This window comes from Dermochelys coriacea, chromosome 4, assembly GCF_009764565.3.
Source record: "Dermochelys coriacea isolate rDerCor1 chromosome 4, rDerCor1.pri.v4, whole genome shotgun sequence".
In the NCBI taxonomy this organism is placed as follows: Eukaryota; Metazoa; Chordata; order Testudines; family Dermochelyidae; genus Dermochelys; species Dermochelys coriacea.
Genome location: NC_050071.1, coordinates 42,191,642 through 42,205,053, shown reverse-complemented (window position 1 = coordinate 42,205,053; position 13,412 = coordinate 42,191,642). Strand labels below are relative to the sequence as shown.

Sequence of the window (13,412 nt, the reverse complement as noted above, 5' to 3'; positions counted from 1 at the left end):
CAGATAAGCTACAAAACTGAACATATGATAAAGTCATTCAGTACATTCACTAATCCATACTAAATAACGCCAACAGGCATTTTTTAAATTAAAAGTGCATATGAAAAATTGAGAATAAGGAAACTCAAGCAAGTTATGCTAGTATGCTCCCTAGATACAATCTATTAGACACAGACTTTTATATCTTGAGGACAGAAATGTTAATTCCAACTCTGCCACTGACTCACTGTTTGACTTTAAGCAAGTTCATCTGTGTATTTATCCATCTATATGACAGGTACACCATTCTTACCTCAGACGTCACTGGGAGATTAGTGTCACTAAAACAGAGACACCCCTGCATGAACCATGTAGTAATATTTTCATAGGTATCATTAAGTTGGCAGGAACGAATACCAAATACAACTCTGTAAAGACATCTGTTAGCTTTCCAATTTAATTTTCTGTGAGGGACAATAGATTTCCTACCATAAGGCATCTTTGACATGTATGTCGATTCAGCTGAAACTATGGGTTCTGCAGGAATCTGGGGAGGACCTGTAAATTTAATATAAGAAAGTTTCAACTGCAGGAAACATTTAAGACTTTAAAACATTCATTGTCATTTAGTGTTTCTAGCAGTAGAGAAGTTACATTTTAGTTAAAATCCCAAAATAAAAGGTTATTGGAAACAATTTTTTCAAGTTACATAAATAGAAATAGGAAGGCCCTCAAACAACCAGGATAATTTAAATTCACACTTTGCCATCTGTCAATTGTTTTATCATTGAACAAAAATAAGCTACTTCACAATTAATTTAGTTCCCCTAAACTAGTCCACATTCTATAAAGTATTGCTCTCTTTCAAAGCTCTAGCAGTGAGGACAGAAGATTATTAATAAAGTTCTTGTCTTAAAAAAGCAGGAGATCAATGTTGTAATGACTGAATTATTCAGAAAGCAGTGACTTAGTGCAATAGGACTTTCAATTCAAGAAGTCTTAAACCATGAACAAAATATAAAATTTTTTACTGGAAAGAATAGCTGTAATAACGTGGAAGACTCTACAGAAAAGAAACTGCTTAAAGGGTTAACTTCCTTATTGCTTTCTCCCCTTTGTAGATAGCAGGAACTTTGAAAGCAACATGTAAAAATGAAAAAGAGCAGGAAAGGGAAAATTTAAGGATTGCAAGCTGATTAACGCTGCTGGAAGGATTCATTGGAATGGGCAGAGACACTGATGCAGTAATGCATCCGATGAAGTGAGCTGTAGCTCACGAAAGCTTATGCTCTAATAAATTTGTTAGTCTCTAAGGTGCCACAAGTACTCCTTTTCTTGATGCAGGAGTGTTTAGTCAAAGCTACTTTACACATTTATTTTTAAAAATACTTTTATTGTAGAGATGTTACTGGAATATTTACCTGAACTTTCAAAAACCTTTGGTGCTGTATCTTCCAACTGGAGTAGTTCATCAAGAGCCAGTTTTGCTGCATTTGATTTAGACTCCTTTTTGTTTTGCCCCAATCCTGTCTTATATTGAACTCCATCTACCACTGCACAAAAAGCAAAGTAAGTCCCCAAGACGTTGCCTAGAAAAAGAAGCCGTATACAGTTAGAAGTTTATTTTAATGTATTCATTAGCTTTATGCATTTGTAATTATGGAAGATGAGATGAAAATAAGGCCAAGATATTTTAACAAATTCAAACTACTTTTTACATTTACAAGAATTATATTTCATACCTCATTTCACCTTTCATCCAAGGTCCATAAATAGATTTATACACATTAGTGAAAAACCCAATTTTTCAGAGATGCTAGGCATTTCATTTTAGTGCCTTCACTTGGGTGCCTTTCTTTTTAGTGAAAACTATGGCCATCCGATGCTTCTGTAAAATGAGGCTATTTTTCTACTTCTCAGTAATGATGTAATGTTTAGGACCCGAGCTTCAGATAGAGAAATTAAGAGTAAAATTTTCAAGAACACCTAGACACAGGAGCCTGTGTTCCATTTTCAAAAGTGATATAGGAGCCTAAATCCTATAGCCTTTCAATTAGACCAAGTCTCCTAAGTGCTCAAGTCACTTCTTAAAAAGGGGGCTTACGTTTACAGTAAAACTTCCGATAATGTATTTCCCAACATCAAAGTCTTTGTCAGAAAACAGAATTCCAGTTTGCCAATATCTCAGCTTTCCTCTTGGATTAGACACATTACTTCCTAGTAGGCTGAGAGCCCAGTGAAAACAAGACCTTCGAAAAGTCAGGTTCCATCTCTTTTTGCACTGCACTGCATATGACAGGACAACCTCCTGTCATTGCCATGGTTTGATCTGTTAACCAAGTTAGCCTTGGGTGGACATGGATCTTTCACTGACTGGCTCACTTCCTGCACAATCCCACCATATCCGATTCAGTCTGGGAGGATTCAGCTGAATAGAACTGAAAAAGCATTAAACTCCCCATACAGATGCAGGTCCACTATGACCAAATATTCACCTGAACCATCCCAAAAACACGCAAGTGGAGAGGATGCAAATTACACATCACGAAATGAGTACGTTCAAGGTCGCATAATATTAACTCATATTTGGTACAAATTTAGCAAGCCAAGTTGTAAATAAAGTTGCTTATAATTAGAACAACAGCCTATAGGTATGTCTACAGTGCAATTAAAAACCCACAGCTGGCCCATGCCAGATGACTTGGACTTGTGGGTCTCAGGCTAAGGATCTGTTTAATTGGGATGAGACATTTGAGCGCACGCTGCAGCCTGAGCTCTGGGACCATCCCACCTTGAGCCTGAACATCTGCATCGCAATTAAACAGCCCCTTAGCCCGAGCCTGAGCCAGCTGGCATGGGAGCCAGGGGTATCTAACTGCAGTGTAGATATACTATAAGAACTAATTGTCTAAAAAGTACCTGAAAAAAGTACTCAAAAACCAGGGTGAGAGCTTTTTCCTTTTTCTATAATTGGCTTTGTAGTGACCACATTAACCACTGATTGGATTACATGAAGGCATGATATAGGCATAGTAAAAATAGTTGTTAATACTACATACAGTGCAACCAACATTTAAAAAAAAAATAGTTTCTGTATCAGCCAGTCACACCAACTGCATACAGAGCAACTTCATGAGGCAACTAGGACACTCATTTACCTGTTGTAACAGTTTCCTTCAAATCTAGTTGCACACGCTGCATTTGTGCAAACTGATGCAAGGCAGATACTGGATTCATCTCCCCACGTTTATATTTTAGTATAAACTCCTTTGGTATTTTCTTTGGAAGAAGTGAAGTGATTGGAAGTGGATGGGCTGCTTTGGAACATAGCAAGTCTGAAACATGACCTAAAATATATTTGTTAAATTCAGATGTTAGTGTGTACTAAGCTAAAAACAATATATAAAAGTAAAATGAAAGTGTGAGAATAGTATTGCTGCATCTCAACAACGGCTACCTGGAAGATTAAGCAATTTGTATTTTGTTTTAATTGAAGAGGTTGTAAGTAGTTTTGGTAACCCTGTAAATGTTAGTGCCTACCCCTTTAAAGGAACTAGGGCTTGTTCCTTGACTAGTAAACCCGATAGTCTCTGAAGTCAAACCCAATCACATATAAACCCAGAACCAAAGGCCATAATTTCCAGGGATACAAGTACTTCCAGAGATTACCTGTTTATCTGATTTAACACATCAAAATCTGTTTCATGGCATACAAAAATAGCAGAAGCATCACAAAAGGCAATAGCGTTTTTGCCTCACACCGTGGGCCCTCAGGTCTGTTTTAACGGATCATGCAGGTGCCTAGGATACAGCACTGGTGTTACCCTGTATCTACACTAGAAAAAAGACTTGACTTTATAGCATGGGCTATCTTAGCCTGATCTAAACTTGATTATGTTTCCTAAGCAAGACACTGCCCAATTATCCAAGTACGTTTTGAGCTTTAACCACAGGAGAAACATTTTTCTCCAAAAAGTCACAAAAATGTTATTGCGTTCAGTTCACAAATACACACAAGCACCTGCCACATGAAATAAATGCTGCATCTAAATTATACAGAGTAAGGGTTCCTCTTCAGTTATAATAAACATATTGATAGACAAAAGACTCAGAAATAAGACTACCTGCTAAAATCTTGAACTTCTGCATTTGAAAGTTACATATGTGCAGGGGACAGGGAATCTGTTACTATCAAACAAAAGGTTTCAGAGTAGCAGCCGTGTTAGTCTGTATTCACAAAAAGAAAAGGAGTACTTGTGGCACCTTAGAGACTAACAAATTTATTTGAGCATAAGCTTTCGTGAGCTACAGCTCACTTCATCGGATGCATTGTGCAGCTCACGAAAGCTTATGCTCAAATAAATTTGTTAGTCTCTAAGGTGCCACAAGTACTCATTTTATCAAACAAAACTGTAGTTAAAATTCTCAGCTTTTTCTACAAAAGATGATGCACACAAAGCATGTTATATACATGTTGGTGCACTTTATATGAAGTGCTGTGTACACATTATAGACCTGATGAAAGAATGAACTCCAACTGGGCAGACCCCTGCACCCACATGGATCCTCAGCTGCAGGTTCCAGGTAGAAGTTACCCTAAAGCAAGAGAGACTGGGACGAAGGCAGAGAGCAGATTAGTCAGCTGAGATAGCATTAGCTTAGAGGGCTGTAAAGATGAGGATTCTATACTTCTCTTTTACAGAAAAGCTATTTCTGAAAAATGTTTATAGTTATTCAAGTTTATTAAAATGAAAATTCCCTGTACTTCCACCTGTAGAGTCACCCAGTTTATACACACAAATTCCATGGATGTTACATGTGATGTTAAATCTAAATAGGTTGCATCTCTTTAGCTACACCACTGCTGGATAATAATTAAGAAACCGTCAAATAATGTGTTTTACTGGCATGTACAAGTAAAGAGGAAAAAGATAAAAATTAAAGTTAATAGTTCTAACTTTTTATTTGCCCTCAATATCTTATCTTTTTAAATCGGTAAGTAAAATATTTTTCGTTATGAATGATCCTGGTAAAAAGCAAGTAGATGGCATATCTAGGCAGGTTGATTTTCATTACAATTTTGCAAAGCTATTTGTACAAGTGTTGAAAGGCTATTCTTCGAAGAAAATCAGCTTAATAAACGTAAAGACAATACCTGTGATTTGTGTCACATTACGTGCTGAATTTGGCACGCTGTAATTTTCAGAAGATGAAAACATCAGGCCCATATTCACAGGGTGTGGAGATGGCTGAGGAGGGACTTGAGGAGGGGGTTCAGTGGACAAGTTCTTTTTTAGCATCTGAGCAAAACTGGGTACTCTGGAACCTCGAAACCAGTCATTGTTGCTAGCCATTTTTCCATCTACCTAAGAGCCAAATTTAGCCAACAGATAGTTTTAAGGCTGTTGAACATTAGCATAGCCTAGCAAATCTGGACAATTTCCCCAGAAATTAGTTTTACATATTTCATGACTACTGATTCTGTCTGCTAATAAATAAAATTACTAAATTCAAAAACACACTAATAATAGTTGAGACCCAAACTTACAGAAGGAGGGAAAACAGAACATAGGGAGATAATGGCAATGCTATCAGTCAGCTAAGAACCTTCCCCCTTTCCTTGCAACCACAATTTGAAAGGCAACTGCTCTGCTGAGTGCCAGGTGCCCTAGATCAGTAGTTCTCAACCTGGGGTCCAGGGCCCCCTAGGGGGAATCGAGCAGGTTTGGGAGGAGGGGGATGGGCCTCCAAGCAGGGCCAGCATTAGATTTGCTGGGGCTCAGGACAGAAAGCTGAAGCCCCACTGCATGGAGCTGAAGCCTGAGTGGGGGCCTCTGTGGCCTCGGGCCGCAGGCAATTGCCCTGCTTGCTACCCCTAACGCTGGCCCTGGCTTTTATATGCAGAAACCCAATTATGCTGGCTCAGGAGGGCCGTGGATTTTTTATAGCGTATTGGGGGCTAGGGGGAGGTTCAGGGAAAAAAAGGTTGAGAACCTCTGCCCTAGATTACAAAAGCAATGGGAACGGAAGCTCCAGCGCTGCTGCTCAGGCTCGGCAAGGCAGAGCCCCACGTGGCTGCCTTTCACGCTGATTGAGGCTCTAGCCCCTTTGGCTCACGCAAACAGGACAGGAAGGTTCCTTTGTCCTACTGTCGGGCAGGTGCCCGGGCGGGCCAGGCTTCCCGTGGGAAGTGATCGCAGCCTGACGCCATGCCACCCACCGCGGATTGGAGAAGAAGGGCGATGGCAGCGCCTAGCTAAGACTCCCTGCTGTTTCCCTGCAGCAGGGGCTTGTGTCAGCCCCACAGCTCTGCAGGGCAGGCGCAGCAACGGAAGCAAGGGGCGCGCACTGGGGCCGCCTCCCCCGGGGCGCGCAAGCCACTGGCTGCGCCAGGTGAGGACCGCTCTGCAGCCCCCTCTCCGGGACACAGACTCGAAGACGAGGCCGTGCCCCGTGACCGAGGCTCGCCCCAGAACCACCCCGGGGCCCCGCACCGAGCGAGCGGAATAGAGTCTCCCGCGAGAACAGCCCCCCGCAGTGATTTAAGTTCCCCTCGGCGGCTCCCTCCGTCCGCACCGACGCGCCCTGCTCGAGACCGCTGCCCGGGACAACTAGCAAAGAGGGGCGCGTGACGTGACACACCACCCCCCGAGTCCGCTTCCCTGGCCGGCAACGGGCGCGAGAGCGTCTCTCAAAAAGCCTCGCCCTCAGATCACGTGATCCTCCGACCAACAGCCGCCGGGCTAGCTCGTGGTGCCCGCAGGCCCGGCTCGAGGCGGCTCAGCGCGGGGACGGGGAGTGGGACACGCCCTCGGCCTAGGTCACACAGGGTCTCCGTATCCCTCACCTCGCGGGGGAGCGCGCCACATAGAGACCGTTAACGTGCCCCCCCCCCCCGCCTGTGCAGATAGTCTGAGCGGGCCGCCCGGGGTCCTGCAACCCTCTAGCCATGAGCGGCAGGAGCAAATTGGAGCCGCGAGCGGGCGCGTACAACAGCATGACCGGCCAGCGGCCACCCCTCCCCACTCGGTGGAGCTGGCGGCCCCGGCCTCAGGTGCTTTGTCATGCACCCGCCGCCTCTCACCGGAGCTGGACTCTGCTTCCTGAAGCAGCACCGTGCCCGGCGGTGGCCGCCCGCCCCAGCCACGCTCCTTCCCCTCTAGCGGCCTCGCAGCGCTCATTGTCAGGGAGTCGGAACCGGCCCCGGGGAGGAGTGAGCTGGGGCGCCGAAGCCCAGCCGCCGGGAGGTGACAGCACCGGGGCCGTTATGCCTCCTCTCTCCCGCCCCCACTGCGTCCTGCTGTGTGCACGGGACAGCCCCTGGCGTAGCTACCGGCGCTGGTCCCCGCCTAGACATTGTCTGGGGCTGGAGCCTGGCTCTTTAAAAAGTAGAACATAAAACTAACCTCACCCACTTCGGCAAGAAACATCAGCCTCTGCCTCGCTGCGGGAAAGCCCCACGTTTGAGACTTTTAAGAATAATCTCACTTTTGTACGTGGGAAAAGTTAGAACAAAAGTCCTCAACCGTGACCTAGTTTTCAGCTGCAGCCGGCTCAGGTGATAATATCCAGAGCACCCAGCTTTACAGGTGAAAAGGAAATAAATATTTTAAAAAGCAAATATGACAGAAAAATACTACAGAAAGGTGGATTACGTTGACCACAAAGAAAGTACAGTAGCTCATCTTTCATTAGATGTGTAACTGAAGGACACATAACAAAGGCAGCTGGCCAGAAGAGCTGTTTTTGTACAGCTGTGCTTGCATGTATAGACATGTGATTTGAACTTTATTCACAGAGCACTACTGAATAATTGGCTTTAAAAATGTATAATAGATGCAAGCAAAAGTGTTAAGCTACACACACATACACAACACCATATAGAGTTCTTAGTAATCCTGAGAGAAGCAAAGTAATCTGTGATGATGTTCAAGTGTTAGAAGTCTTATTCAATAAAATATGTCTGAAAAAATCATAGCTTCCACAGGTTCGTGTAGACTTCCAGATGCTAGAAGACAGATTTTTATTTACCATATTAACCTCTCAGATGTGCATTGGATAGCCTGTCATTTTTCTATTTCATTATTAACAGATGTTCCCTGAGCTCTGCCTGTCCCCATTCCATGACAGCTTAAGACATTATAAACTCCAAACTTTTTTTTCTAGTACTTGTACAATTAAAACTCTGTAATGTAATCTGTTTCCAATGCTTGAATTAGGGGACATGGGCACGCATGCCCCACTAACACTTCTTTTTGAGAATAAAGGTACTAAAAAAAATATCTTACAACACAGTTACTGTTTTTTATTACAAGTGTAACAAACTTAAAATGATTTTTAGCACTGTAACAATCACAGTTCCATAAATTATATATATATACACACACAGGAATTTATACAAGTCTATATTGACAAAAAAAAGCCGTTAACAGAATCACATTAACAAGGGTGTGTGTGTGTTATGGCCAATAAAAGTTATGAAAATTCACAGTTAATCTGCACATATTTTAAAGATGCAGGAATCATATTGCACATAATAAAACTGTTAATGCTAAACAGTAGATTTACAGTATTTCACCTATTCTTTCACAGAATATACATTGGTCATAATCATGCAATACTTTACCACATACAGAATGGTATCATATACCACTGTAAACAGTCACAATGTAAGTTTTAAATATAGTAGCAAAAAAGCTGTTAGGTTTCTCTTTAAATCATACTTAAAATAAATTCTTATTATACAATAAAATAGCAGTCTCAGACAGAATGGAAATAAAATTAGTTTAGTTACAAATTATATCTTCAGTGTTCTTCCTTGTCTTTTCCTTTCTTTTCTTTTTCATCCTGTAGAGCAGTACCAAGTTTTTTGATAAGGACTGACAGAACTTTGTCCAGCGGGTCCATTACCCCCCGTTGAAGCCACTTCGGAATAGTAGTCCTGGCATGATGAAAGCCCAGTTTTTGAAGAATGTAATCAACACCTACTGGGTCAATCTTTCTTCCAGTCCAAGAGATTAATCTAAAATACAAAAAAAAAAAACCCCAAACAAACAAAAAACAAACCCCAAACCCAAAAAGGTTAAATCCCTGTGTTAAGTGTAAAACTCAATTCAGCCTTAAGTAAGTAAGCGAGCAGATCGAGGGACGTGATCGTTCCCCTCTATTCGACACTGGTGAGGCCTCATCTGGAGTACTGTGTCCAGTTTTGGGCCCCACACTACAGGAAGGATGTGGATAAATTGGAAAGAGTACAACGAAGGGCAACGAAAATGATTAGGGGTCTAGAGCACATGACTTATGAGGAGAGGCTGAGGGAGCTGGGATTGTTTAGTCTGCAGAAGAGAAGAATGAGGGGGGATTTGATAGCTGCTTTCAACTACCTGAAAGGGGGTTTCAAAGAGGATGGCTCTAGACTGTTCTCAATGGTAGCAGATGACAGAACGAGGAGTAATGGTCTCAAGTTGCAATGGGGGAGGTTTAGATTGGATATTAGGAAAAACTTTTTCACTAAGAGGGTGGTGAAACACTGGAATGCGTTACCTAGGGAGGTGGTAGAATCTCCTTCCTTAGAGGTTTTTAAGGTCAGGCTTGACAAAGCCCTGGCTGGGATGATTTAACTGGGACTTGGTCCTGCTTTGAGCAGGGGGTTGGACTAGATGACCTTCTGGGGTCCCTTCCAACCCTGATATTCTATGATTCTATGATTCTAAGGCAAAGCAACTAGAACCTTCATCACAAGTTAACACTGACACTGTCAAATCAAACTTTTTTTACTTCTAAACTGTGAAAGTCCAACAGGCATTTATTTCAGTCTCAGCTAACTTATGTAAATAAATTTTGTATTTATACCTTTTTGGAGGGACTAGATGATTCAGGAGATCACAGATGTAATATGTCATCTCTGGATCCTGTGTCAATTTGGACCATGTTATGATTAACCAAAAATTGTTATCTGATAGATGTTTATTGGCCTGGGTGGACCGAGTTGGTTGTCTCACAGTCCAGTTCTTAGCAGGCAAGTATTCACTTATCAAAACATTATAGTTAGCAATAATTGGTGCCCTTGTTAGCAGTCTCAGCAGAGACCAACAACTGAAGAAGGCATAGAGACTACACAGTTACCCCCTCATTCTCAGAAGTAATTCCTGTTGATCAAGGATGAAGTGCATATTTAGGGCAGCGGGTGCCTGTACACCTGCTCCTGCTTCTGTTGTATGGGAAGTTTCATCAGTCCTATGGCAACTTTTAATAAGAACTACATTTATTCTATAATAACTTTTAAAAAATACTTAATAGTTCCATTCCCATTGTGAAAATGGAGAAAAAAAACAACCCCTTTTTCCCTCCCTGCATGAAAAAAAGGAGTTTCTTAAATTACATCAGTAGAGAAAGCAGGGGATCTAACTAACTGACAATCAAGAGAAAGTGAATATTTAAAAGAGACATTTCTCATTTGAATGTCTGCCTCAAATTGTTTTTATAGTCCCCAGAAGTGTGTTATACATTTAAAAAATTTAAACAATCAATAGATCCCTGACCCCAACAGCTTACATTCTCAAGAGAAAACATACTGATAGAATAGAAGAAAGGTTCTAAGTTCTTTTTTTACATTGGAAATTAAAGATTATTTGAACAATAGGAGAAAAAGGTAAATGACAAGTTAATGTATGGTCTTTAATGAGCTGCATTTTGCTTCATCTTGACTTTGAGCACCTGAGAACCTTACTGTTCTATCTGCAGGAGTTCTAAGCAGTATAACTTTCAGTGCTTTTATCCAGTGGCTACTCTCGAATTGGACTTGTCAGCCATAAGTGGATTCATTAGGCATCTGACTAGATCTCTTACGTGTACACTACGATCCAGCGGATCAACTGTTGTCTATGATGAATTATGGTATTACCCAGTATTTGTTACCAAATGACATTTCATATACTGTAGCAGGTGTTTCCTATCAGCATCTAACAACCAAAGCAGAATCTGTGACAGCTTCCATAAGGCTAGATCCCATTAGTAGGTTAACTATCAAATTGAAACATCTGTGGTTTGAAGAATAGTCTCTGCAGTTAATACTATTACTCAGTCAAAATAAATGTAAAATTGAATATACTGCAAAATAAGACTGCTAATTACCTAAGTGTTGGTTCCAGATGCCACGTATTGCACATAAATTCTCTCCAGTCTACAGTAGTGTAAGTAATGCTTTCTTCTGCATCTCTCTCAGTGGAACTCTCATCAACCACACTAACTGGACTTTTCTGTCCTGGTCGAGTAGACAAAATACGAGGTGGAAAGATGGCTACAAAGTGGGGGGAAAAAAGTAAAATTTCATTCATGGGCATTTATTCAAGGCTTTGCTTGGATTTGGTAGTAAAGTAAGTGCTAAGTTCATTCTCATCTTGGACACATCTTACTTCAACAAGCATTAGAATATAATTGTAAAGCTCCTTTAACCTCCTTTAAAGTTACACAACGTAAAAATAAACTCAAAATCCTCAGGTCTAATGAACCTTAAATACCTTAATAATGTAACGTTGATTGTGCATGTATATTTAAAAAAACTATTCACACTGAATGCAAATATCTGTGCAAAACATTGGACTTCACACACACCAGACACTCCATATTTATGACTTTCACCACATTTGTAATTCACCTCTTAAATACATGGAATACCTTGATGTGGACATAGCAGCAAAATGAGGGCAGACACATGCATGGAATGAAGCGGCAGGCCGCAAATTTATTAAAAACTTTAGTACAGGGAAGGAGTGCTTGCTGCCCATGATCCATACGGTCCTATATCTGGCATTTACTTGGTTCCAGTGCAGGGATTACAGGCCTATAACTAAGGTTAAGATTTTGTCATGGTTATTTTTTAGTAAAAGTCACGGGCAATAAACAAAATTTCATGGACATCCATGACCTATCTGTGACTTTTACTAAAAATAATGTGGAGGAGAGAGGGGAGGTTCGGACGGGGGATGATAGCCGTAGATAAAGTAAGTTACATCACTTATGGCCATGTTCTCATACACAAAGATGAAGTTTTAATGTTAACAGTTTATAAACTCATCAGTTTTTTAAAGTTTGTTTATTCTTTAGATTTTTGTGAGATCAAGGAAGGTAGGTTTTAACTTTCTACCTTCAATCATTTTTGTCACCATACATAAGAAATACACATGTTTGAATAGGTATTTTTATATTAGTTTACATTTTTGCTAAAGATTAGAGCACTTGGTATTTAATAAACTAATGCACAGATCTTCTATGGGATTTTTCACTTACTGCAAGTGGATAAAAATTGATAATTTTTTAAAAAAACATTTTTATTTAAAACATTTTAATTTGCTTATTTAAAGTACAATTTAATTTTTTTAAAAAAATATAAGCATGTTTAAAATAAAATCTGAATTTAATAAAGAATAAGTTAAGGCCTAAGCTTATTATAATTAAAACATTTTAATAAAAAAATAAATACGCTGAATCCGTGAGCCTCTATGAAAAAATGTTGAGATTACTTTTCTATATAAAGAAAGATGTTTTTCCCTGATGGTAACTTGAGGTCAAGCTTTATAAATATCGCACAATACGTTGTGTACTTATTAAGGGCTTGTTTTGTTTAATAAAAATACATTCTGTATGCTCTTTTGTGCATGTAATTACATTTCAGTTTCTATCCTATTACACCTTGACACAAGTCATGAGCAAAAAGTTCATTACCTAGTAAATAAGCAACTAAGCAATATATCATTCACCATTTTAGAACATACTAAAATGTACAATTAATAAGCTAAAAATAATAACCTATATTAAATAAACGAATATAGTTATAGTGTACCCTCCTAAGTAGCAAAGAGATGTACCAAATCTATTGTAAAGGTGCCATTTACTTGTAAATCAACGTTTTAATGGTTATCTCAACCAATGAGAATGCACCTTTCTTTAGAAATAAAGTACAAATGGAAAACTTGACTAAAATCAATTATTTAAAATTGAGACTTTCTACTTGGTTATTTAAGTCATCTTGATTTAAGTCAGTCCACCTTGATCTACAGCTTTACAAAGAAAAGTTAAAATAAACATATGGCAAAATTAAGGCAAAACTAAGGCACAGAAATAAAGTGTCAGTAGTTTGCCCCAGGTCACACATCTGATAAGTTGCAGAGCAAGGAACAAACTCCAAGCCAAGCAAGACTCAGACATTTTTGTTAGTATAAGAACAAATCTTTGGTCTTGTCTACACTATTGCTTTAGTCGACGTAACTTATGTTGTTCATGGGTGTGAAAAGTTACACAGACTTAAAGCAGTACCTATACCATGCTATGTTGGCAGGAGAGCGTCTCCTGTTGACATAGCTTCCGCCTCTTGTAGAGGTGAAGTAAATATGCTGACAGGAGAGCGCATCTTCACCAGACGCAGTGCAGCCGTG

At 40.2% G+C, this 13,412-nt stretch overlaps 1 protein-coding gene across 11 annotated transcripts in view; it reads right to left on the bottom strand.

The window, feature by feature from the left end:
* ADAD1 (adenosine deaminase domain containing 1) overlaps positions 1–7,154 on the bottom strand; it is a 33,062-nt gene extending 25,908 nt beyond the window's left edge. For 2 of the 11 annotated variants that reach the window (XM_038400782.2, XM_043513102.1), the window contains exons 1-5: positions 6,556–6,683; positions 5,135–5,345; positions 3,138–3,326; positions 1,401–1,568; positions 469–537 (exon numbers count right to left, since the gene is read on the bottom strand). In XM_038400782.2, the coding sequence (XP_038256710.1) occupies positions 469–537; positions 1,401–1,568; positions 3,138–3,326; positions 5,135–5,333 (625 nt within the window). In that variant the 5' untranslated portion in view covers positions 5,334–5,345; positions 6,556–6,683. The other 9 variants (XM_043513101.1, XM_038400774.2, XM_038400775.2 and 6 more) reach the window with 9 other exon arrangements.
* Positions 7,155–13,412: the final 6,258 nt, after the last annotated feature.